Here is a 22,881-nt window from a genome sequence, read left to right as displayed (position 1 = left end):
CCCTATTGCCAGTGTCATTTTTAGAAATCTCACTTTCTAAGTTAGTCAGCAGTAGCAATCTGACACCCACATGTGGGGGCTGATGACTTCCCAACTGCCTCTTGTAACTTCAGCAGACCCGGGGGCGGGGTGGGGGGAGCCGCAGGTGCCACAGAGAGCTTCCCGGAAGCCACCTGACCGGTGACCAGGGCTGACTGCCTTTGGCCAGGGCAAGGTGGATAGGGTCCCACGAGGACTCTCTGAGAGCAGACAGTGGACCCTGTGGAACACCCGGAGAAGCCGTGTTCCCCAGATTCAGGAAAGAAAGGCCAAGCCTTTCTGCAGACAGACCCTCAAGTATCTTCCCTCTGCCTGTTCTTGCCTGGCTTTTGTCTTGATTTGTTTTCTCTCTCTTATGTCCCCCCACTCCACCCCCACCCCATGTTTGTTTTTCCTAAAAGCACATAGCTCAAATGGGGCTAAAGTATTTTTGGTAAATACAAAAACAGATGTTTGGGTCAAACCCAGATATGTCCACATGTGGCGGGTGCAGGCACAGGGCATCCCAGGCCTTTCAGGGTTGGAAGATGTCAGCTCAGAAGGCCCCATACTGGCTCCCTGTTGTACCCACGGAGGAGCTGAGTGGTTCGCAGGGGCAAAGACACAAGCAGTAGGGATCTCTGGGGAAACAGCTCAGGATGAATTACAGAGAGACAGCATGGTAGTTGGAAAATTTTGAATTCAGACAGATGTGGAGGCCAGGCTAGGCTCTCTCTGCTCCGAGCTCTGCAAGCCTCCTCCGGTCATACAGCCCTAGGTGCGTGTGGCATGCCACAGGGGAGGCCCCCTGTCAGCCTCCTGCAGAAGGAGAGGGGGGGATGCCGTGAGCTCTGTGGGTGTCTCCTGGGCTTGATGAGGACCTGTGTTGCATGCTTTGGCACCCCCCCTCCGAGATGTCCCCAGAAGAGTTTGTCCCACAGGTCACAGGCCTGCCCAGGACCAAGGCCAGCCCCCTCTGTGGGGGAGGGCAGTGCCAGGGACCTGGGGACTGGCCTCCTGGAAGAGAGGCAGTGGCCGTAATATAGGCAGGTCCGGCTGTGTGACTTCGGACACGATTCTTCACCTTCCTGAGGCCGGTGTCCTTCCCTCTGATCTTGCAGCGTAGCTATGAGGATCAAGGATGACATTGTAAAGGACTTAGTGCCCAGGAACAGGCGCATAGGAGGTGCTCAATAAAGGGCCGCTCATCGTTATGTTTGGAAGAGAGGTTGCCCTGTGATGTCCTTGGGGAGCCTGCACAGTCCTGCACACAGAGAAACTCCTCGTGGCCTCGCAAGGACAGCCGTATGACACACTGTCGGCTGCTGTCCGTCCACTGCGAGGCCGGGCCTGGTGGCAGGCAGGGCAGGGGACGCCGTCGGGGTATGCCGGGCTGGCACAAGTCTCGGGTGCAGGGGCAGCACCTAGCGTGGGAGTCCTGAACCTCGGGGCGCATGCCCCTCCAAGAGGCTTCAGAGGCCTGGAAACCCCAAATGATGTGCAAAATGTGCTATCTGTGGGGACAGCTTTCATCGGATTCTCCAATGGGGCCATAACTACAAAACTTAAGAACCTTTGTTCTGGATGTCAGCATGTCTGGCATGAAGACCCACTGTAAGAGGCTATGGCAGGTGCCCTGGATGTGTGCAGCTGACCTCACCCTATGCCTCAGCCTGCAAGTCCAAGCCCATCAGGGACATTGGTGCCTGACCTGGGCATGCACCCTACCATAAGCTCAAGGTTCAGCTGGACCCGGTTTGGGGTGTGGGAGAGACCAGGGCCCAAGGAGTTGGGGTGAGGACCAGAAGGGCCAAGCCTCACTGGGGGCTGGCTGAGGCCTGGGGACCTGAGGTGGTGGGGTTTTTAGGGGGTGGAAGTCATAAGGGCCTGGGAAGGCCAAGAGCAGAGGAAATGAAGAAGTCCACCATGCCAGCCTCCAGAGCTCCTTCTCATTCACTGGAAAGTGGCACATAGGAGGGGTGGGCCCTACGCTCTGTCCCTGCCTGAGTGGGCTGGCCAAAAAGTCATCAAATGATCTCTCTAGGTCTTGAATTCTAGTAGGAGGGTGATCGTTGCAGGATCTTACCTCAGAGCCTTATGCAGAGACCTTGGGCTGTGTCTCATGGAGATGAGGCTGTGGGTGCTCTCTCTCCATTTCTTTTCTTTTTTCTGTTTCTTTGGGTTCTTATTTTATCTGCCCTATCTTACTTAGGTTTTCCTCATAAATCACTTAAATCATTTTGAGAAACAGGTAGAATATAGATGGAAAGAAAAAGATAAAAGAAACTTGTTTACAGAACAGTGATCTAGAGAAGGTAGGCTTTCAGTCCTGGGATGTTCTGTTTGTTTTTCTTTTCTTTTCTTTTTTTTTTTTTTTTGCCAAAATAAGATTTTATTTTGAAAGTCATTTGAAGGACAGTAAGGAAGGAGACCTAAGACTCAGCAGATGTAGATTCTGATGCGCATTCTTTGCAGCCCCCACGGTGGTCTTTGTCAGGCCAACAAGTTGCTTTCTTTCTTTGGTGATCCCGTGTTTAGCTTCCTGGAGAAGAGATCTTTTCCCATAAGCCACCTTCATTCTTTTTGTAGAGCAGAGCCTTGTTTCCAGGAAACAGTGCGCTGGTGGGAGATGGGTGTTTTTTTAAAAACATCAAGGTAGACCTAATATGTTCCACAAAGTGGGGCGGCTCAGCCAGAGGCGAAGTGGAAAGGTTCTCTAGTATTTGCTTATCATCTTGCTGCAGCCAGCAATCCACATGTGGAAAGGGCATCCAGGAATACGGTCCTATATGCAGTTGCTCTGTCTTTGTGTCGTAAATACTAATCATTGGTCCTCCTGTTAAAGCTCGGGCAGCACGGAGCTCCTCCTCTGGACCCCGATCTGGGAAGGATGCTTGGTCAATCTCTGCCGTCTTAATGTTGACAATGATGCCATGAATCACTGGAAAGTGGTTTTCGTTTTCTTCCCGGTCATTTAATTCTGTCACACACAGTGTCACTAAGTGAATGTCCTCTGCTTGTGTGTCAAATTCACTGAGAAGCTGATGAGTAAGTTTTTGTGACAACTGCCTGTCGTCACTGAAGCCTCCTACGAGGTGCACTTCCAGCCTTCCACACTGAGCGTGGTCAGAGAAGGCTTTTATGGAGCTCATGATCAAGGGGACCTCCGCTCTGGTGTCGGTTCCATCACAGTGGGTCAAGCAGGTGGCCCCGTTACCTGTGTGCTTCAGGACCACAATGTGACAAGTGGTGGCATCATCAGAACCCAGAATGGAGATGGAACCATCTCAGACTGACCTCTGAGAAGTCTGGCTCTTTCCTCCAGAGGCGGGTGGGCTCGCACCACATCCCCGGCAGAGTGTGGCAGCCACACTCGCCGCCCTCGACAAGCAGCGGTATTGCGGAGGCGGCCGCCCGGGCAGGCCCAGGGAGGCCCTGTTTGTTTTTCTAAAAGATGTTATTTTGTGTTGGTAAGTCGATTCTGCTTGTGAAAGACAATGTGGAAAATTTGTAAAAAGAAAAAAAGAAAGGAGAAATTGCTCATAATTGCATTATATAGACATCCATAGTATGTTTCCTTCTTTCCCTGCATGTATAAATTAAAATTTTTTGGTATTTGTACTAGAAATGGTGTCCCGTTTTCTTGCTTCATGTGTGTCATACATAATGTGGACAATTTTCTGTGGTATTAAAAATCCTTTGTAAACATTTAAAATACCTCGGTCTCCCAGAGTTAGAAATGTAGACTCCCCATTTTACATCATTATAAATAAAGCATTGACGATGTTTTTGTCCATAAAGTTCTTTTCGAAGTTAAGATGATTTCCTTGGGAAAGATTCAGAAGCACAGCTGAAGGAGAGGGCCGGCCGGGCAGTGTGTCAGTGTGCGCATGTGCTGGGCGAGGCGTGGGGCTGCATTTGCAGAGAGAGAGAGAGGGGACGAGGCAGGCCTCCTGACAGCTGCCCCCCACCCCCCGCCATGAGATCCAAGTGACTTAGGCTGTCAACCTGTGGATCTTGTTGGTGGGGTGGACAGAGAGAAAAGTTTTCCCAGTGACTCATCCATGGGACCTGGGCAAAGCCCTCAGGCCTGGTGACCGAATACCCACCTCTGTCAGAGCTGCCGTGGGGACCGCCGAGGTCAGTGGAGCCCAGTGAAGCCTGTCCAGCGTGCCCACAGCCCTGCGTTCAGATGTGCTTTCAGACCTGCACATCATCCCAGCTTGGCCGAACTCTGCTCCAAGGCAGGCTGGGCTGGGTTTTCATCTCAGAAAGGCCAGTCAGTGGGATCAGCCAGCAGATAAACTAAAGTTAACTCAGCCATTATTGCTTTTTGTTAATGAGGGGAAGACCAGCTGTGAAGATGCCAAACCTTTCAGAAATGTTGCCCAGTACTTGGGATTTAATATCTTAGGGCAAATTCCGTGTTTGGGCAGAAGAAAGCACTTGACAGGGATTTTAAGTCCTGACTGGACTCCCCAGGGTCCCTTGTGCTTCACTGAGCTTTCATTTTCTAATTTTTTTACACAATATTTTTCCTATTAAGTTATGAATCTTGGAAGCTGTGAAAAGCGCTGGCAATTCATTGGACTCATGAGTGAGCAGGACTCATCCACTCTTTTGTGGATGGAAGCTCAGGGGGAGCTAAGCCCCGAGGTAGGTGGAGGACAGTTGGGCAGGAAATCCTGTCACCACAGCTCTAGGGGTTGGCTGGAGTGATGGCCAGATGCCCATCCTATGTGGTTGTGGGGGTTTCGGGAAAGGGAGCAGGGTTGGCTTCTCTTAGATACAGTTAACAGGAACAAGCCAATTCCTTCTCAGAGATCAGATTCAAAAGCAGCGGCTGGATAGCCTCTCCTGGGTGTTCCCGAGCCTAGAACACTTGACTTGGATCTTCAACTTCCACAGCCCATTGACATGTCCACAGATGCTATTCAAAGTGACCTCCTTTGACAAAGAAGTAAAGTAGGCTTGAAACCACCTGAAACATTTTATTGAAGTCAGTGTACAAATGTTTAAAATGCTTTGAAGAAATCGGATCTGAGATGTTCCTGCTATAAAGTAGCCTATGAACAAGTCAAATGGAAAGCATGGATGTGCCCATTACCAAGATCTAAGAGAAAGATTCTTCTTAATGTGACCTGTGTTTGCAACCGACCTCTTGTGTACCAAGCACAGCACTTGACTCTGGGGGACAGAGCTATGTAAGCCTGGATTTCTTGCCCTGAGGAGTCTAGTTGGGGAAAGACCTAATATGGCCAGTCACAGTACTGAAAGCACTTAGAAGGAATTGATACGGATTCAGGAGTTGAGGTAAAAACCAAAGGAAGCAGCATTTGAGATGGGCTTGAAAAGTAAGCATGGCGTTGATGCTTAGAGACGTGGGAGAAGGGTCTGGAAGGCAGGAAACACAGGGATGGGTATTACTGGTGTTCTTGGGGAGAATCATCTGCGTGACTGCTGGGCAGAGAAAAGCAGAGGATGAGCAGGAAGCGGTGGGTACGGTGCCCGGTTGTCGCGGGCTTTGATTCTCCTCTTAAGGAGTTTGGACTATGTTCTGCAGCTAAGAGGGACCCATGGAAAGGTGTTTGAACAGGGAAAGTAGCTTAATTTTTAAATTAAAGGAAAATACATAAATACATGCTCAGTGAAAGATTTCAGCTGTCAAGAAAAAAGAAGAAAAGAAAGAAAAACAGAAAAGAAAAAAAAAGAAAATGCTCCCCTTCCCAGAAGTAACTACTGTTCTCCTTCAAGTAATTTCATCTACGTGTCTCTAGAGATACAGATACACGAAGTCAAGCCCTAGAAGTGGTAAGGACGATTCTGTCAGACTTCCTCCTCTCTCTCTCACACACATGCCCCTATATTACAATATTTAAATTTACATAAGATAGGTCTGTAATCCAGGGGAGCCTGCAAGCTATATCTTATTACTCGGCTCATTTTTTTTAACTTCTTTTTTTTTAGATTTTATTTATTTATTTGAGAGAGAGAGAGCTCTCGCACAGGCACACATGCATGAGCTGGGGGGGGCAGAGGCAGTGGGAGAGGGAGAAGCAGAGAAGCAGACCCCTCCCCCCTCCCCCGTGCTGAGCAGGGAGCCCGAGGTGGGGCTCGATCCCAGGACCCTGGGATCACTACCTGATCACTTGGCTCATTTTGCTCTGCTTTGTGTTATTTCAGAGCTCGGTTTTGTGGGCTATTCACCGGAACTGCTACGGAACAACACTCTGCCAGATTACAGCCCCGGGGAATCTTTTTTCACTGTCTTTGGGGTATTCTTCCCGGCGGCTACAGGTATAGTAATTTGGGTTCTTTCCCACTCCCACATGAGGGGTACAGATTGCTTGGTTTCTGAAGCTCCATACCTATGTACTGAAACCTGTTGGCCTCGTTAATAGAGACATATTCCTCTTTAGGGCTGAACAGGATGGATTCCTCAGCAGGACAAGCTACCCCTTCCACCCCAGACCCAGTGTAAAGTTGGTCCCCTTGTCTCTACCCCAACCTGTGTGTCTTCTCCCAGGGGACAGAGAGATGCTACTGTCTTCTCACTGTACTGGGTGTGGGTGAGACCAAGGACCTGCGGGCAATGAATGACTACTCTTACCCCACCTTCCCCATTTTCTGGCTCTCCAGTGGCCAGGGAGGAACGTTCCAAAGCTGAGGTCCCTCTAGGACTCCTGTCTTAGGCTTTGGGCCCTGGCCTGGAAGGTAGTAAGCTAACGTGTTAACCAAATATCTATAAGAAATAACCATTTGCTAGTGACTGGGCTTGTCCCAGAGCACAGACTCAGAGAAGCATTTTACTCTTGATCACGCAGTGTCATACCCTGGAGTGTGGCTGATTTTATCTCCTTTTCTGCCTGCCCTCCTCCGTCTGCTTACATGTGGCTATTTCCTTGCTCATTATCCTCTCCTCAAATAGGATGGGGATAGAAAAAGAGGAGAAGCTACTAGAATGTTGAAAATTTAAAAGGCTGTCCATGCTAAGTGTTGGCAGGGATGTGGAGAAACTGGAACTCTCGTACACTGCTGATAGGAAAGTAAAATGGTACAACCATTGTGGAAAACAGTAGGATGATTTCTTAAAAATTGAACAGTCTATGGCCATACCACCCTAAATGTGTCTGTTCTTGGAAGCTAAGCAGGGCTGTGCCAGATTAGTATTTGGATGGGAGCCGCCTAGGAACACCAGGTGAAGTAGGCTTAAGAGAAAAAAATTAAATATACGCCCAGCCATTCCCACTGCTTGTTATCTACTGCAGAGAAATGAAAACCTGTGTTCCTATAGACCTGTGCATGAATGTTCAAAGCAGCTTAATTTGTAATCCTCTCAAACTGGAAACAACTCAAATATTCGTCAACAGGCAAATAGATAAACAAATTAGGATATAGCCATGCCATATAAAACTACTCAACAATAAAAAGGAATGAGCTATTGATAGGTGCAACAATATAGATGGTCACAAAATAACGATGTTTCATGAAAGAAGTCAGACAAAAAAGAGTACCTTTTAAAAAGGGTAAAACTGTGTAAAACTCCACATATATAAAATTCTAGAAAATGCAAACTATGGTAACAGAAAGCAGATCAGTGGATGGGGAATAGGGGTGAGGGGGGCAGGAGGGAGGGACAAGGAAATTTCAGGGCATGAAACTCTATTCCTGACGATGGTGATAGGTTCACAGGTATATTCATATGTGAAAACATTCCAGATTCTTATACTTTTTTTTTAAAAGATTTTTTTTATTTGTTTGAGAGAGAGAATGAGAGAGAAAGCACATGAGATGGGGGGAGGGTCAGAGGGAGAAGCAGACTCCCCGCTGAGCAGGGAGCCCGATGTGGGACTCGATCCCAGGACTCCAGGATCATGACCTGAGCCGAAGGCAGTTGCCCAACCAACTGAGCCACCCAGGTGCCCCAGATTCTTATACTTTAAACATGTGCCGCTTATCGTATGATACCTACCCCTCAGGAAAGCTGTGCAGCTGAAGAAAATGAACAACATTCATCACCGTTAACCAGCTTTCCTGACTTCCTCTCCTGCCTCTAGCGGTGGCGAGTTTTCACTCCTCTACACTGCCAAACACCAGGGCTTTGTCTGTGCTCCTGTGTCTCCATTTCCTGCCTCCTGTTCAACTTGTCCACCCTCTTCTTTTGGAAGTTCAAACCGGCCTCACCACTGAAATGGCTCTGTCCAGTCTTCCGCGGCTGCCATGCTACTCAGTTCAGTGAGCATCTCTTAACTTCTCAGTGCCTTCAGATGGGCCCCATCCACTTCCTCCTTCTTTTCTCTTGCCTTCCATGATGCAGCGCCCTCCTTGTCTGCTTCCTGCCCCTCTGACTCGCCTTTGGAGGTACGTCCTCTTCTGCCTGCCCAATAAACGTGGGGGTTTTCAGGCTGTGCCTCGGCCCTCCTCTCTTCTCTCTCTACTGTGTCCCTTAGAATCTCATCCATGCCTACTGTTCAGTGGCCACTCACAATGCCGATGACTCTCAGACTCATGCCTCCAGCCAAGACTTCTCTAAGCTTCATACCATATACTCGGTTGCTTACATGACATCATCTCTTGGGCATCTCAGACCCAACATGTTCAGAACGAAGCCCATCCCACCCACCCACCCATCCTCCAACTGGTTCTTCTCCTTTGCTCCTGATCTCAGGAAAGGGCACCTCCATCTGGACAATGGCTCATGCCAGGAGTGGGGACTTATTCATGATAACGTCCTCTTTCTTACCAGTGCCCTCCAAGTCCTGTCAATTTTTCCTCCTAAAGGAGGTTCTTCTTCACTTCCTACTTTTCTCCACCTCTGCCACCTGACCACTCTGGTCCAAGCCTTATCTCTCCCAGGCCACAGAAGTGAGTTTGGAGCCAGGCCTCAGTAGTGGCAGGTAGAATTTCGGTCCACAGATCCAGATGTGCCTGAAGTAGCACATCCCTTTCATTCTTATTGAAGTGCAAAGGGTTAGTTTCTGACTCTAAGCCTTCATTCTGCCAGGATGACTGAAAACTGATGTCAGTCGTTCATCATGCCTCCACCATGCCCTGCCATTTTGTTCCAGGGTCTTAGGGTCTTACCAAGTCCCAAGGCATGTCTGGCTTTTCATCACTGTACACAGAGCCAGACTCTCTTATTGTCCTGTCTGCATATCCCTTTAGGTATGTGCTCTCTGCTGCTTCTGAACCACTTCTGAGGACCAGAAATCTGAACCCGGGAGCCCTGTGCTTAGAGTCTATGCACTTCCCAGGCCCTCCTTTTTAGGGTTGTATGGGGTCCCTGCCAGTGCTGGCAAGGAGTGGGCCCCAGGTCCACACTGCTCCCGATCCTGTGCGACCTTCCCTCCCTGCCTCCAGCTCCAGGGACAATCTTCTGTAACAGTATGGCGGACACTCCCATCCAGGGCCAGCCTTATGGGAACAAGCCTATGCATTCACATTGGGTCCCATGCTTAGAAGGGCCCCGTGCCTGGTTTACTGATTTACGGTTGCTAAAGTTCTCAGTAATTTTTGAACAAGGGATCTTGTATTCTTATTTGCACTGGACCCTGCAAACTATGTACCAAAGTCTATTCTTGTCCCCCCATGCTTTCCCACCCATTTTGTGGCTTCTTTTCTGCCTCCTTGATTCTCTAAAATCTCCTAAGTGCTCAGGCTTTTGAGAAACAGACACCAAAACAGAGTCCTGGCGAATTCTGCTTCCTCCTGCCTTGTATCTCCCTGAAGGCAATACAGTAGAGGTCAAATTCCTCTTGAATGGACAGAAAAGGCAAGGGGGAAAACAAATAGAGGGAATTTTTTAAAAAAGCTAACATTTGAAAATATTGTCCCGCCCTCCCTCCCACACATAGGTGGAACACACATTCAAGAGGCTTCCCACCTGAGCGTTTCCTTGGGCCTGGCAATGAGTCCTAAGGCCAGGTCAAGAAACCCTGGGCCCAGATGCCGGTAGGGCAGTCACACCTTGTTGGGGCGGGGGGGGGGGGGAGCGGTGGTCCTCCTTGGCTGGCAGTACTCCAGGGGGCACTCCTAGGAGGTTGTGTCAGTATTGTGACCTGCTGGGCCCCCTCCACACTGCTCCATGGTTCCCCTCCTTTGCCTCTCCAGGCCCAGTATCTTAGAAATCTTAGAGGGGATGCCTGGTCTGAGAGGGGCCAGAGAGTGGTGGGCCCCGCTTCAGTATTTTTCCGTCCAGCAAGGAATTAGCAGCCTGAGGTTTGAAGAGCCACACAGTAGCCCCGAGTCTGAGCGGGACTCACATTTGAGATCAGCAAGTTCAGCAGCTCTCGACTTTTTGTCTTTTTAACCTATATTCATTTTTGATAATGATACTAAAATCCTCACCTACACTAGAAATTCTGACATGGCCCGCCTGGACCAGAGAAGGGTGGATTTGTCCTTCCTTTGAGATAGATTGCTACCTAATAATATTAGTCAAGTTTTATATTCTATAGCTTAAATTATGAAAATCTTATTTTATAAAATTCCAAATATAAAATTATAATATCGACGAAACTGTCTACACAAGCTTTCTTTTTTTTACCCCACCCCTGTTAGGAGATACGCTTCCCAGTCCTCCCACCACCCCTTGGCCCAACCAGGTTGAGAATCACCAATCCTTTATGTGACCAACTGGGGAAGGAGGAGCACAGAGAGACTTATGAAGGATTGCTCAAGGTTACCCAGCTAATTAGTGACTGGCCTTGGGCCACCATTCTGCTGTGGAGCATTGCCTCCCTGGCTCTCTCTCTCTTTGCCAGGGGCCCCAATGTAAACACAGTAGGCAGGACGAACAATTTGTATCACTTGGCTTTCCCCTGGCAGATGTTCTGTTAAGCTATGAAAAGCATGGATGATTGGCAGTTTCCATGGTGATGGATTTGCCAGGGATTAGCTCTGAGTGAGTCATGGCCCGGGCTCCCTCCAACACCATCCTCTTCTGGAACAAGAGAATCTCCAGGCTGTGGAGAGGGGAGAGGAGTTTGGAAGAACAAACACAAGTCCCCCCAACTCTGTGTCCCCACCTCCAGTCAGAGACATATTATTTTAGTTACTTAGATATTTTATCTCGAGGGCAGGACAGTTCTTGTAAGGATCAGTTGAAAACTGGGTTTCAGTGGCTTCTCTGGCTTTACGAAGCCTATCCCTCTGTCCTCCTCCCTGCAGTCGGCCACACCCTGTGGAAGTGGCTACAGGGTGGGGCTGGGGCCTTGGAGCAGATTCTGCATTTGCTTTGTTTCTTAAAGTGCTTTCCTTCTCCAAGCTACACTGCCCAACTTGCCCTGAAAAACCAACCTCGGTGCCCACAGGATTCTCTCTCTCCCTGTTTCTCTCTGTCTCTCTCTATCTCTGTCACGCATACAAACACACACATGCGCGCACGCACGCGCACGCACGCGCACACACGCAGACGCGCACACGCGCACACACACACACACACACACACACGGCCACTCCAGGGATCAGGGACCACAATACAGGGAAGAACTAGGAGATGGAAATTCACTGAGAATGGGGTTCCCAGGTTTAAGGAGGAGAGAGCCTCAACTAAGGTCAGGCTGAAGCTGGGGTTCACCCCACTGCATTCTTATGAGCAGGAACAAGAGAAAAGGAAGCTTTATAATTATTATACGTGTCTGTTTTTATAATTCTATTTATAGAATTAACTTATAATTTCATCAAAATTATAAATATCTATACTAATCATTAGTATTACAACAGCCTACTATGCGTGGCGCTGTGCTGAACACTTTTACACTCGGTCTCTCACTTAGACCTCACCACACAGCCCCACTGCTCCAATGAGGCGCAGACTTAGCATGACAGTAATGAAGCCCAGGCTTCGGGGTCCCTCCCTTTCGGAAGCTCCTGCTAAAGCCCTGTTCTTAATTTCATATTCATAAGTCTGTATTGTTTTTAGAGTGTCAGACCCCAGAGAACTTAGATCCTTCCATGGGTTCGGTTATTATTCCATTTTACAGATGAGGGAACAACAACACAGAGAGGTCAGCCGGACAGTAAGTGGTGAACCCCACTGCTTCCCATTACTTTGGAGAGGATGCTGGAAGGGAGAATGCACAGGCGTGTGGAGCTGCCAGCAAGGCCAGCGAGGCTTGCTTGAATCCTGGCGTTTCAGTGTTCAGTGAGACACCATGTGTCTCAGCAGAGTCTCTAAGGCATGGAGAGGGTGGGGCCTGACAAGTTCTGCCTCCAAGAATAGAGCCAAGAGGAGAGGAAAGCTTCCTGCGGGAACTGCCAAACAAACCAGCCAATAAGCCAGGTGTGCGGAAGGAGTGGGTTTGGGAATCAGGCGGAAGGTAAGGAGGGACGGCCAGGGTCCTTAGGAACCCAAGGGATTTCCAAGTGAGGAGGGGAGCCCGTCTTTCCTGAGTGGACATTTATTCTGCACCTAGTAGGTGCCAGGCACCGTTCATCCTAACTTTACAACAGCCCTGCCAGGTAAAGCGTCTGATCCCCGTTTGCAGATGAGGAGCCCGAGGCTCAGAGCCACACTGCCTCCAAACAGTAGCAGACTGCTTCCTTCAGCACAAAAGGCAACAGACAAGGTGTGGGAACTTTAGTGCATGGATATTCTGCCTTCATGATAAGGAAAAAGAATAAACCCATGAACTTCAAAGAAGAGAGAAAATAAGCAACAGAGAAACAATTAAGCTAGAGCTGGAGGAGAAAATTAAAGGTTTCTAAGGACACAGATGTGGATTGAAAAGCTCCCAGGAGGAAGCTTGGGAGTTCCTTGAGAAAGAGTAAGTAGTCCTTTAATGAACAACTAACAGAAACCAAAAAGCCTAGAAAAACCAGTAGGCTTTTTTACCCCCTTTCTAATTCTCATTTTCAGCAAAAAAAGAGGAAAATAGGGTAGGAAGTGGGATTGTGATGATACGCAGCAAATGAAGGCTTTGATCTGTGTGAGCGGGGGTTGACTGGGGGCAGAAGGACACGGCCACAGTCTCGCAAATGTTGTAAGCAAGTGGTTACTTGACATTGATACTGGTTCTTTTAACCGCGGGCATATTGTTGAGATATAGAGGGGATGAGTTTCTCTCCTGGCCATCTATGCCTGTTGTTAGGTCAGACCTTGGCGATGTGGCACCAGGCCCAAACCCCTGTTCACCTGGTGCCACCCACCCAAACTGGAGGCATAATATCAGCGCCCTGGAGACTATGGGTGGCGCTGGAAGTTTAGCCTCATAAGCCTAAGCTGGCAAGGTGCTGGTCGACACCCTGTTACATATATATACAAGCTGAGACAATAAGCATCTGCTAAAAGGCTGCGGAACTAGGGTAGAAGACCAAGTCAGAAGGCTTAACCATATGAAGGAAGCTGTTTACCGAAGTCACATGGTAACAATGCACAGACTATATTGTCATCCTGATGCAGAGAGAAATGTGGTTTCGGGTAAAGCAATTAACTGCTTCCTGGAACTGGAAGTTTAAGACCTACGAGGAAGGGAAATACCCTGGAGAGGCACAGACTAGTGATTTGGAACTGGTGATGAAAGTACCTGCGGGTAAACCAGTGTGTAGTGCTGATCATAACTGATAAATTCAGCCTTCTCATGGTGGAGTAACCCCAAATGAATCATACAGTTACTCTGTTTTAAAAGGAAATCCGAGAAAAGTATGGGTGTTAGAAACCAAGAAACTCTGTGACATAGTGGAAAGAACACTGATTTGAGATCAGGAGACTTGAAGATAGTGCTGCCATTGGCGTGAAAGTTGGGCAAAATCACTTCTTTTTGGGCCTCATTTTCCTCATCTGTAAAATAAGAGGTTGGAGTAGATGACCTCTAGGACACCCTCCAGCTTTAAGAATTGTTATTCTGAGTAGCCATTTTAAGCGATTTTAGGAAGCCTCCCAAGACAAGCATAAAATACTAATTATAAAATGGACACAGTGTTTCCCAAACTGTGTTCCCTTAAACACTAGTAATGAATAAAGGTTTTTATTTAAAAAAAAAGTGTAATATTGTTAAATAAGTTTTGGGAAACACTGTGTGTTACATTTCTCTTCTTAGAGGTGGACAATGAAATTAGCATATTGTAGGCACTGATAAGTCCAGCAGTAAAGACCTCTCTAGTCTTGTTTAATCAAGATTTTCCCAAGCTTTTTTTTTTAATATCTGTAAAACATCTGGATACTAGTGCTCTGAGAAATAGTATTTGTTATATCACACCCACCCTAAATCCACCTCTACCATTAACGATAATATCTTAATATGGCACTAGAAGCAGATGGAAAGCCACACTAGAGAATCTCTGTAATACTTGACAAGCATGCGTAAAAAATTACTAAATCAAAATAATTTTTCTAGATCCAACTGACAAGCAAGAAATTTCTAATTCACCAAAACTAGTGATCATCTGCTCAGGAATCATGTAGTCACACAAGGGCGAAATTCTGCAAGCGACAGCCTCAGTGTGCAAACCAATCTGACAGGTGTGCACAGATTGCCCACGTCAGTCTGCCCACGTTAGCCTAGCAGGAATGACCCGCCTAGCAGGCATTTCCCTGGCTTTGGTGCATTGTGTTGGTGGTACTGACTACCTACCTTTTGGCTTCTCTGTTTTGTCAAAGAACAGAGCCAACAAAGCCAACTTCCTGGCTGGCTGGGTCTGGCCCATTCCTGAGGGTGGCCTCGTCCGTGTCTGTTGTCTCTGCTCCCACTGACCCGGATCCCAGTGCACCCCACACCAGGCCAGCTGGCAGGCCTTGTGATCAAAGGTTGTGTTGTTGACTGTGTGAGGGATTCGGGGGAGAAGAAAAGGGCTTTTGTTACGGATGCAGAACCTGTTTGCAAGCAGGAAGCAGTTAGGATTAATCAATCACTTTCCTAGACAGAGCATATATACCAGTGCAGTTCTCGTGGGTCTTTGTAAATGATCTGATGGAAGATGCACAAATGTGCATCTATGTGGATCATTGTATTTACAATGATCTTGTGGATCATTGTAAATGATCTGATGGAAGATGCACAAATGTGCATCTATGTGACAAACTATAGAAGGTACTAAAATGGCAAAGAGTAAGTAGCAGTATGTCATCTCACAATGCTGAATGAATGGACATAAAATTGCTAGGGGAGCGCAGGGGGGTGCAGAATGAGGCTGTTGTCAATGGTGGGAAGGAATGTGGCCAGCCAGGTGAGGTACCAGTAAATGTGGTGACAGGTGGGAACCTTTGCAGGGGGTCAGAATTTAGGAGGTCCAGGAAGGGCTGCCGTTAGTGGATGAAGTTAGTGGGGTCTGGGAGTCAGGTGAATGTGGAGATTTGGCCAGGGATGCCCTTGGCACCAGATAGTTCTGGGAGCGAGCAATGAAGCCCTAGCCTTTGAACAGAGCCTAAGTGACAGGATCGGCTCCTAGGAACACTGGTCAGAGTGAGGCAGGTCCTGGGCATCCTTTTGTGATTCAAATAAGATCGGCACATGACAAAAAAGAAAATCCTACAGAAGTGTTTATGATAGAAAGCAATAGTCTCCCACCCCACCCATCACAACCCCAGATAGCCCATCGGGGCAACCGCTTTTAGTCATTTTTAGCACTTTGGGAGCTAGCTGTAGATTACCAAGCAATAAACTCGAACCTGTAACTTGATTAATGAAAGACAGAAACTATTGACTCCATGTTAGGAAATAGAGTTTCACTTACTTACATGCTCCTCCATCCACTTCCTAATTTTTGATAGTTATATTGCTTTTTTGTTGTTACCTTTTTAATTTTAAGTAATATTCTTAAATCTCTGTTATTTTATCAGTTTTGGGCTACATCCCTTCACTCTTTATTATTGGTGTGGGAGGGCGCCTGGGTGGCTCAGTTGGTTGAGCGACTGCCTTCAGCTCAGGTCATGACCCTGGAGTCCCGGGATCGAGCCCCACATCGGGCTCCCTGCTCGGGGGGAAGTCTGCTTTTCCCTCTGACCCTCTTCCCTCTTGTGCTCTCTATCTCTCATTATCTCTCTCTCTCAGATAAATAAATAAAATCTTTAAAAAATATATTATTGGTGTGGGAAATTGAAATTCAGTGTTGTGTTTTAAGATTAATGGATTAGAGTCATATTTATTTTATGTGTAAAATATTTTTACAAGCAATACTTCAGTTATCTTAAGAGAATCCCTAGTTGGGAGGAATCTACATAATCCTTTTATATTTGAGTTTTAGAACAATATGAGAGAAGCCATAACAAGTTGACAATTAGCAGGTGAGTAGGCAAAATCCCACGAAAACCGTAGCTACAACTTTAAGTGAACAAGCACAGTTTCACACACACACATACACATACACACACACACACAAATCTATTAAGGTTTTTTTTACCTTAAGTTTATAAGTCAACAATCTTTATAACTTCAAAGACAAACTGCTCAATATTCTTGGAAATTTCTTTGCTCTTTTTAGCAAACACTTAGAAATTCTCCTTTATGATAACAAGATACAGAAGAAGTTTAGAATTAGCTTAAAACTTATTGCAACTGGTATATATTCACTAGCCTTTTCTTTACCTACCTTCCAAATGTAATGGCTAGCTTGAAAGGCATTATTAGAATCATCTTTCAGGTTTTCTTATTTAACTAATTGAAGCTTGTAACAGCCAATCCAGACCTGAGTGAAAGGTCATGGGACTAATATTTTTGTTTTTCAGCACTTCATTTTAGAAGATATTAGTGCTTTTTCCATTTCCTCTACTTTTTCTTCTTTTTTTTTTTAGTATGGGTTCCTAATATCAGTTAGCTATAGTTCCCGTTAGTTGGATGTTGTAACTCTAGGATAGCCCCTCTGTGTCTCCCAGGCTTTGCTCAAGTTTTGTACCCCTTTATCTTTCTGTTCTCAATTCTGGGATACTCGCTTAACTTTATAACTAGAGTTATGTCCTCTGGGCTTTGTCTATAGGTCAATTTTTAGAAGTTAAAAAAAAACAAAACAGTAAACATGTACACTATTACGACCAGGTAGCTGTCATTCAGTGAAGAGTGAAGTAGTAGCTAGAAATCCATTTCTTTTGCTTTGATTCTGATGCGGTCCTTGTGCCATTTAGGAAAGAATATTCCTAATATCGTGGTCAAATGGGTTACTTTTTCTTATATTCCATTAGTTATGTAAAATGATGTCATGACATGTTAGTTTGAGTCATATTTAGACATTGACTTTCTTTTTCATTTTTCCTGGAGTTTCAATAAACTTTCTTTTCTCTTGATGCCAAAATATGCAGTTTAGCATGTCCTTAAAATCATTCAGTTTGTTAATCATACTGTTCATTGCGTTGAATCCAGCTCCTATCCAGAGGCATGCCTCCTGGGGCCTCTAGCCTTCTGCCTCAGTCCCTGCTGGTTTCTATGCAGTGACAATGGTGGTTCTGGGACTTTACTCCAAAAGTAGTCATCACCACTCTTTTCTCAATCTCGTGTTTTCCTCCTTCATTTTGCTGGAGTACATGCTTTAGTAGCTTCCTCAGAAATGATATGTGGAGGTAAATTTTTTGAGCCCTTGTCTATGTAACTTTGCTTTCACTTAATTGGTAATCTGGCTAAAATTCTAGTTTCAAATAATTTTTCCTCAGAATTTTAAAATCGGCACTCCATTGTTTCCTAGCATTCACTGTTGCCAAAGAGAAGTCTAATTTTTGTTCCTTTATAGGTGTTCAGTTTTTTACCTTTGGAAATATTTAGGATTTTTCCTGAAATTGCACAATGCTACATTTAGGTATGGGCTTTTTAAATTTTGTTCTTTGTGCTGTCTATTCTATGGGATATTTCAACCTGAAGACTTGTGTCTTCTTCAGTTTGGAGACATTTATTTCTGGTATTTATTATTTAGTTCTGGTTTATTTATCTGGTTATTTCTTTGGTTTTCTCTGTTCTCTCTTTTTAGACCTCCCGTTAGTTGGATGTTGTAACTCTAAGATAGCCCCTCTGTGTCTCCCAGGCTTTGTTCAAGTTTTGTACCCCCTTATCTTTCTGTTCTCAATTCTGGGATACTCACTTAACTTTATCTTTCAGATCTTCTGTTGCATTTTTAATTTTCGTGATCATGTTTGTAATTTCCAAAAGTTCTTTTTTGTTCTTGGAGTATTTTTGTTTTCCTTGCACCTTGCTTTATAGAGAGAATATTCTTCTTGGATGTGTCTGGAGCTACTAATTGTATTTTCTTCAAAATTCTCGTCTGTGTTCTGATTTATATGTTCCTTCCGGCCCAGGTTGTTCTATTTTTATCATGCATGCATTCGTTGCTGGTTTTCATCACACCCCTGGCAATCTTGGGCTGCTGGCATGGATTCCTGGCTGTAGTGTGTGTAGGTCGGCATCCCTGAAGGGGACTTGACTGTGGCTCATTTGTGAGTACGGCCAGTCCTTGATGAGGGCTTCGTTGGGGTGCAAACATCCACACTAGTAGCCCTGGTTTTCCTTGGGTTTATCCAGATCCTCTAGAGAAGTTTTCTAAGGCTTTCCTTTCCTTCCCTTTCACACTGGGTCATTTTCTCCATTCTCTATGTGCCAGACATCTGTAGCAACCTTTCATCTACTCACGGCTCCCCATCCCAGCCCTCTTTGTTTATAGACATGGATTCATTTCCCCCTTCCTACCCTTTAATAGGATCTTGGGGAGAAGGGAAACAAGAGGAAAGAGAAGATGCCTAATGTGGCATTTTAAACAAAAAGCCCTTTAAGAAGCCCCCATTTCAAAACAATCACTGTAGAAAATTGGGACAATAAATCTAAGCAAGAAAATGAAAAATGATCTATTTTTCCATCACCAACACATTTGAAAATGTTTAGCATTTTAAAATATGTCCCAGTTCCTTCCCCCTGCCATGCATACATTTATCTGTTGTCTTTTTTTTTTTTTTTACACAACAGTGGGATCATACCACATGTTCTGTTTTATAATATGCATCTGAAAATGAAACAATAGCTTTTTAAATATCTTTCCGTGTCACGACATATCTCCGACAACACCGAGCCCCGGTATTTAGTGAAAGATGTATCATCACTTATGTAGCCAATCCCCTACTTGTAGATATTAGGTTGTTTCTCATTTTCACTAGTATAGACAAGCATTTTTATAAACATTTTTGGCTACATCTTTACTCATATCCTTGACTGTTCACTGAGGTGGAAGTCCCAGGAGTGGAATTGCTGGTCAATGCGTGTGCAGGTCCCAGTGCTGGTCCCCCGTTCAGGGCACCCTTGGAAATAGGCCCCCGTTAACTCTCTGCCTCCACATCTTCACTTCACGCCATTTTACCTGCGCTCCTGCAAGCATTTTAGCAGGGCTGGTTGGAACAGAATTTTCAGAGTCAGACAGACTGGGGTTGAAGCCTCGCTTTCCCACTTAGTAAGTGTGTGACCTTAAGCCGCTTTAATCAACCGCTCTGAATACTAGTTTCCTTTTCTGTAAAATAGGGGAAATAATTCAGCTTTTCTGATGTGGTTGTTGTAAGGCTTGAACAAGATAAAAAATGCATGGAAAGCATTAGCCCAGCCACTGTCAGGTTGAAGGTGTTCAACCCATAATGATGGCGTTAGACCCATCTCTCTCCCTAAGCCTATGTAAATCTTCTCACAAGGCCACATGGGAGATGCACCCGCCGCTCTGTGAGACTTTCCTGACCAGGGCTTGGAGAGCACTTGTGGGCTGGACCCGCTTTTGATGTTCAGAACATATTGTCTTATTGGTTTCTTCTGTGGGTGAATATGTACAGAGGTGCTGACCCCTCTCACCGTCCCACACGGTGTCCTCCCTCCCCATCTTGACTAATTATGACTTTTCACAAGTGTTCCTGGGGAATAGAGGCAATGACGAAGAGGAGCTTGGGACTCAGTGTTGGTAGCATCACGGTGGTTCTTTGGAACTTGTTTAGAGCCCTTTGGTCTCTGGCTCTGGCTCTTGGATGGGACCTGCTCCCAGGTCCTAAACCCAAGCGCTGTCAGTGGGCAGCAGAGGCAAGGAGCTCAGCGGAGGAGTGGGCAGCAGGTGCTTTGCTAAGGCTAAGCCTCCCCAGGGAGTTGGGGGAGAAGGGGGTGGCAGAGCTCAGTATGTGGCCACAGGACCTTCGTGCAGCCTGCCAGATGTCTCACTCACCCTCATTACTTTGCACTGGGCCACAAGATGCTTTTGTAGCCAGCAGGGCTTTCCTCCCAAGCATCATCCAATCCACAAAGGTCCCTTTCATGCCCCACGGATGCCTCCCCAGTTGCCAGGGGAGATCGAGAAACTCAGTTGCCAGAACTGCAGATGGAAGGGCCTTGCCGTGGGATAGCTTCCAGGAGAGGGCCCTGACGAGGGGAAGGCAATTCATGGAGTGGAGTGTACTGCTCACCCCTCTCCCCTGTCTGGGTGTCTTTCAGGAGTCATGGCCGGTTTCAACATGGGGGGTGACCTCCAGGAGCCTGCTGCCAGCATCCCCCTGGGCTCCCTAGCAGCTGTTGGCATCTCGTAAGTAAGTTCCCCTGGTGGCAATCCACTGGAGAGGAGGAGAGAAAACCCCAGGCAAAAGAGGGGATTGTCCCTTTTGTTCTGAGAGTGCCCCAACTGTGGCCAATCTATTTCATATTCCAGTTCTCCTTTTAACACTCAGCCGGCTGGAAAATTCATGTCTGGTGGGTTCAGACCCCCTGCCTGGGAATGCAGGAGGAGGAGGAGGAGGTGGAGGAGGAGGAGGAGGAGGAGGAGGAATCCTTTTTTCCCTTTCTCCTCGGCCTCCTGCCCCTCCTCCTCCCCCACTTCCATTTTGAACTTGGGGATTTTTTAACCATTGACTTTCCAGGATTGTTGGGAGGAACAGAAAGGTGAAGAGTTTTGCAATCAGGTTGGGATTTCTATCCCAGCTCTGCTGCTGGGGGCCTGGGTGATATGCTGAACAATGTATTTAGCTCTCTGAGCCTCTGTTTCCTTTCTCATAAAATGGGGATAAATGGGAATACGTGTGCCCCAGAGACTGTGGGTCGGCTACTGTGTGTGAAGACACGTGGCAGGCTCTCCTCCCCTCAGCTCGCCTCCCCTGCACCACCCCAAGGCTCTCAGGGTTTTAGTTCCCACCGCGCCACCCACACGAGCAGACTGAGTGGCCTTGGAGCTGTTTCTGACCTTCCAGAGTCTTCTGTTTTACTCTCTGTGCCCCAGGAAGAAGCTTCTCTGCCTTCACTGGGTGGATGCGAGAGGCATAGACGTGACAATGACTTGAGAAGTGAAAAGTGCCTGTGTTACTTTAAGTGTGGTACTTCAAAATACGACTATGTGTGTTTCATAAACGCTGAACTTGCTCTTAGCTTATTAGAGCGGCCCCACTGCGTCGGGCACACAGCACCAGTCCGATGTGTGCTAAGTAGGGCTGCGTGCTGGCAAGAGAATGAAGGCCACAGAGAACGCTCTGGTGTTGGGAAGGACAGAGAAGAAAGAGCCCTGCCTCATTTTGGGGTCAGAGCTGGGAGGTCCCGGGACGGACCTTTGGCCCGTCCTCTCACTGCCCGGATGGGAATGAGGCCACGGGGATCATGTGACTTTAGTCAAGGTCACAGGGCATCTAGGGGCAGAGCTGGGTCACCGCTGCCCTTTTCACACTTGGCCCGGCTCTCTGTCATCTGGGATCCAAGGAACAGCGGGACTAAGAAGTCTGAGAGATCATCTGCATGTTCTTCGGGGGTGTGAAGGGGGGCTGTGGGGTTGCTGCTTACCCCTGCCTGAGTCCCGACAACCTGGAGGCCAGAGGGGCCTCCTGCTCCCCACTCCCAACATCCTCAGTGCATCTTTCTTCTTTAATGTAACAAAGAGACAAAACAATCATACATTCTTTGGCAAGAGATATGCTAGAGGGGAAACAGTGCTGGGATTCCCCCTCAGACAAGCCAGGGAGGCTTCATGACTGGCCTTTCTCTTTCCTTCTGAGACGGGTCCCCACGGGAACCCGGGGGGCTGAGTGCGGTGGGTTGGGATGGACTTGGCTGAAGTGGGGGGGGGTGTAAGCTCTGCTCCACTCTTGGGGTTTTTGCAGGTGGTTTCTGTACCTCGTATTCGTCTTCCTGCTGGGCGCTGCCTGCACCCGAGAGGCCCTTCGCTATGACTTCCTGATAGCAGAAAAGGTGGGTGAGTCCTACTCTGCTGACCAGCTCAGTCTGCTGGGTCTTTCATTCGCTCCCCTCTACTAGTAGCTACCTCCCCCGCTGCAGTCCTGCCTGGGAATCCAGAGAGGCTTGGGCCAGAAGTGGGGGCTGGGGGGGGTGGTAAAAATATGGAAGAGGTACAGGTTTTTCTTAACCAACTGAGCCACCCAGGCGCCCTGGGTACAGGTTTTTCTTAAGGGTTGGGGGACTAAATAAGAGGAACAAAAGTATCTCTTCATGTCAAAAATCAGGACAGAAACAAAGAATGCCCTCAGCGCAAACCCCTAGGTCAACTAGCCCTTCATTTTTGCCACTAGCCTCGCCTTCCACCATAAGCAGAAAGGGCTGCTCACTGGAAGCAAGTAAAGGAGGAGGCCGAGGAGTGGGAAGGAGGTGGCAAAGTGGAGGGCTGGAGGGCATTGGAGGAGGCCCAGTGACAGGGGGAAGCCCACTCTGCCCTCTGCAGACCTTGACTCGATGGGCCCTCCCCGGGAGTGGGGTGGGGTTGATCTGGCTGTAACACCTTTGTTTCTAGAGCAGTAGACCCTGCCAGAAGCGGGTTAGCAAATTCCTCACATTCCACAGCTGCCCCTTAACAGGCTGGAGGTCAGGTGACAGTCAAGGACACTCATTTGGCATCTCTAGAACCTAGGAGAATAAGATTCCCAGATGCTTTTCTGGAAATCCCCAAAAACTCCTACATTCCCTTAAGTTCTTGGAGGAAAAGGGGACCCTGAGATTCCTG

The 22,881-nt window shown here is 47.3% G+C and overlaps 1 protein-coding gene and 1 pseudogene across 1 annotated transcript in view; one reads left to right on the top strand and one right to left on the bottom strand.

Annotated features, from left to right (window-relative positions):
• Positions 1 to 22,881, top strand: part of SLC12A8 (solute carrier family 12 member 8) — a 148,532-nt gene that overhangs the window by 81,433 nt on the left and 44,218 nt on the right. Inside the window, exons 5-7 of the mRNA XM_088028966.1 lie at positions 6,202 to 6,315; positions 20,385 to 20,472; positions 22,028 to 22,115. Coding sequence (XP_087885092.1) covers positions 6,202 to 6,315; positions 20,385 to 20,472; positions 22,028 to 22,115 — 290 coding nt within the window. The remainder of the gene's footprint in view (positions 1 to 6,201; positions 6,316 to 20,384; positions 20,473 to 22,027; positions 22,116 to 22,881) is intronic.
• Positions 2,391 to 3,298, bottom strand: LOC114199407 (protein N-terminal asparagine amidohydrolase pseudogene; annotated as a pseudogene).

Source organism: Eumetopias jubatus, unplaced genomic scaffold (genome assembly GCF_037043125.1).
Source record: "Eumetopias jubatus isolate StellerSeaLion01/CBP00866 unplaced genomic scaffold, mEumJub1_p1.0 scaffold_1, whole genome shotgun sequence".
NCBI lineage: Eukaryota > Metazoa > Chordata > Mammalia > Carnivora > Otariidae > Eumetopias > Eumetopias jubatus.
Note: the sequence above shows the minus strand (reverse complement) of the source record. Positions and strands in the feature narration are given on the sequence as shown.